Source organism: Eucalyptus grandis, chromosome 6 (genome assembly GCF_016545825.1).
Source record: "Eucalyptus grandis isolate ANBG69807.140 chromosome 6, ASM1654582v1, whole genome shotgun sequence".
Classification (NCBI taxonomy): domain Eukaryota; kingdom Viridiplantae; phylum Streptophyta; class Magnoliopsida; order Myrtales; family Myrtaceae; genus Eucalyptus; species Eucalyptus grandis.
The window spans coordinates 47,635,218-47,637,826 of record NC_052617.1 but is presented as its reverse complement, the minus strand read 5'-3'; the positions used below and the strand labels follow the sequence as shown (position 1 = coordinate 47,637,826).

The following is a 2,609-nucleotide window of genomic DNA, read 5'->3' as shown; positions in this document are numbered from 1 at the left end:
TAGGCAGATCAATGAAGTAAATCTTTTGTTAGAGTTGTTGGTGGCTGAAAGCGATGTTAAATTGGATTTTGATAATAGCATAGGAAGCCTACATATGCAAATTACGGACATATCATCAAAGAGGACTAGGGTCGAACCTTCCCAACCTCATGCTAGGTGCTCCGTTCATAGCCATCTCACATTTTTAAGCTTAAACACAAGAATAGAGGCAGCTTCTAGGGTTAAAGCAACCAAAGCTTTTGACATGTCATTTTCTTGAAGGTCCATATTCTGTTGCATTTGCTTCTGTAAATTTTGAGTGAACTCTTCCACGTTAAGTTTGATTGTAGGAATTTCATTGAAATCATCTGAAAACATATTCTCCATGTCAATTTCTTGTATCAGAGTGTAGTTTGGTTCTGGGGTCGCAAGTTCCTCTATAATAGGTTGACAATTACTTGCTCTTGGTCTTGCTTCTTGTTGATGTTCTTTTCCATTCTCCTTTGCTAGCGGTAAAGACATGAACAATTTCTCACCAATGTAGCACAGGCCTTGCACTGCACAAATTATGAGTGCTGAGTATATGGAAAAACATGTGTCCTTGTCTGGTGATATTTGCAATATTGCGATAATAATATTCATACTACCTATTTCTATTGAAGTATCACTATCACATTGAAAAGAAAACAATAATTGGTCATCAACTGATTAGAATTGAATTGGATGTAGAAAGTCCAAGTTGCATTTTCAAGATTTGGTATCTTCCTTACAGACGAACTAAGCAAGTGCATCTTTTAATGGTATTATTTGCCTAGGCCATACTTTTCAGCTTTAATTTTCTTTCATCTAAAACAATTGTGTTGGAAGTAGTGGTCTTGCTTGGGTGGAACTTCAATGTGGTTGTGTTCACACAAGACATGAACATAATTGTTGGAGACCACTATACCTTGTAAAAGCACTTGCAAAGTGTCCGAATTCTTCTCTCATAGGACAAGCATTGCAATTTGGTTTGCTTTTGTACAGAAGACTTGCATTAATTTCACAATGTTGATCACTCTCAACTGCTGTGAGTACTGTAAGTGAATACTTCACCTGTAGTGGCCAAAAAGGGGGGAAAAAGAACATCTAGAACTAAATAATGTCACACCTTTCCAAATGTTATCATCTGGTAATGCAGCTCATACCTGCATGCAGAGATTCTTGCCTTCCTCCTTCACAATGTGTAACCGCCCCAGCTTTTGTTCGAATTCGATTAGCACTACTCTATCTTACTCCATTTTATGATTGTGGAGTGTTGATTGAATTTGAACAAAAATTGAGGCCATTACATATTGTGGGGGAAGAAGGCGGAAATCATATACACATCAACATGTATATTCTTAATCTCAATTGGGGAGTGACATAATCATGAAATTCTCACTCTCAATTAAAAATGCTACGATAACTAATTTATCATCCCTATTAAGGGCGAAGAAGTAAATGCATCTAGTTATGCAAATGCTTCCTCCCCAAATGAAATCGATAGGGGCCAAGTCTAGCTTGCTCCATCGACCCGTTTGAAACTTGTACAACATGTGCCCAACTACTACTTCATTTTTATGGTCATAGTGTCTTATCCTTGTGCCCAACTACTACTCCATCTTCAAGGTCATAGTGTACTCGATAATTGTCACCATCTTTATGGTCTCCTCCATCATCATTGCCATCTTTATCTTCATCGTCCCCTCCATCATCATCCTCGCCATCTACATCATCACCATTTTCATTATCATCATAGCCGTCTTCATGGTCTCCTTCATGGTCGCCATTGCGAAGGTTCAAGTGAATCCAGCTCTTCAACACAAAGTGATCCTCTGTGGCTGGATCATATCGTAATGTGCTAAAAGTCAGGTGGGAACGGGGCGAGTTCCACAAAGGCAATCGGTGATGACGACGTTCGGAAAGTGAAGCAACTTAGCAACACTGGTATATGGATTGTATATTACAGTGTGTTTATGGATGCCACTAGGTTCTTTGTGGTCGTAGCTGAAAATCCCCCTTATGGTCCGGAAAATTTTATTCCCATTCTCAAAGAAGCCAGGAGGTTGTGCAACAGATTTTTAGAGCCAGTTGCGGGCTTAAAGAGAGTACAGACGAGGGACGGGTTTAATCGACTCATCATCGATGTACGAGAGACAGAGGAGGATGGTGGAGGTGGAGTGGAGGTCAGCAAACCTCCTAGCCAAGTCCCGGCCCATCGGGCCCCGGCCATCGATGGTCGACTTCCATCTCTTTAATACGCCCCTCAGTGGGTTGATATCTTCAAGTGGCAATCTGAAGAGGAGATTGTAGAATATATCCATGGATTCCGAGGCCAGATGACCATTCTCCGGTGGCCTGATCTTCTTCGTTGACATTATTTTTCATATGAGCCTAAAGAAAAAAAGAATTTCTTAAAATATAGTTCCAACAAGATTAAATTAAGTCTACCCAAAGAAAACTCAGTTTCATCGAAAGAAATTCATCAAATAAAAAAATTAACTTGGGGAGAAAAACTAGAAGTCCAATGATCTACTTAGAACATTGGGCATGTTAGTTTAGTCTCCCTTAGACCAACTTACAGAATTTACAAAAGAATAAATTTCATGTGC

The 2,609-nt window shown here is 39.6% G+C and overlaps 1 protein-coding gene across 1 annotated transcript; it reads right to left on the bottom strand.

The window, feature by feature from the left end:
* Positions 1-1,581: 1,581 nt before the first annotated feature.
* LOC104455708 (calsequestrin-1-like) lies at positions 1,582-2,321 on the bottom strand. Its single transcript, XM_010070455.1, has 2 exons — positions 2,114-2,321; positions 1,582-1,838 (listed from the first exon to the last, which is right to left on the bottom strand). Exons 1-2 carry the CDS (start codon positions 2,319-2,321, stop codon positions 1,582-1,584), a joined length of 465 nt encoding a protein of 154 aa, XP_010068757.1.
* Positions 2,322-2,609: the final 288 nt, after the last annotated feature.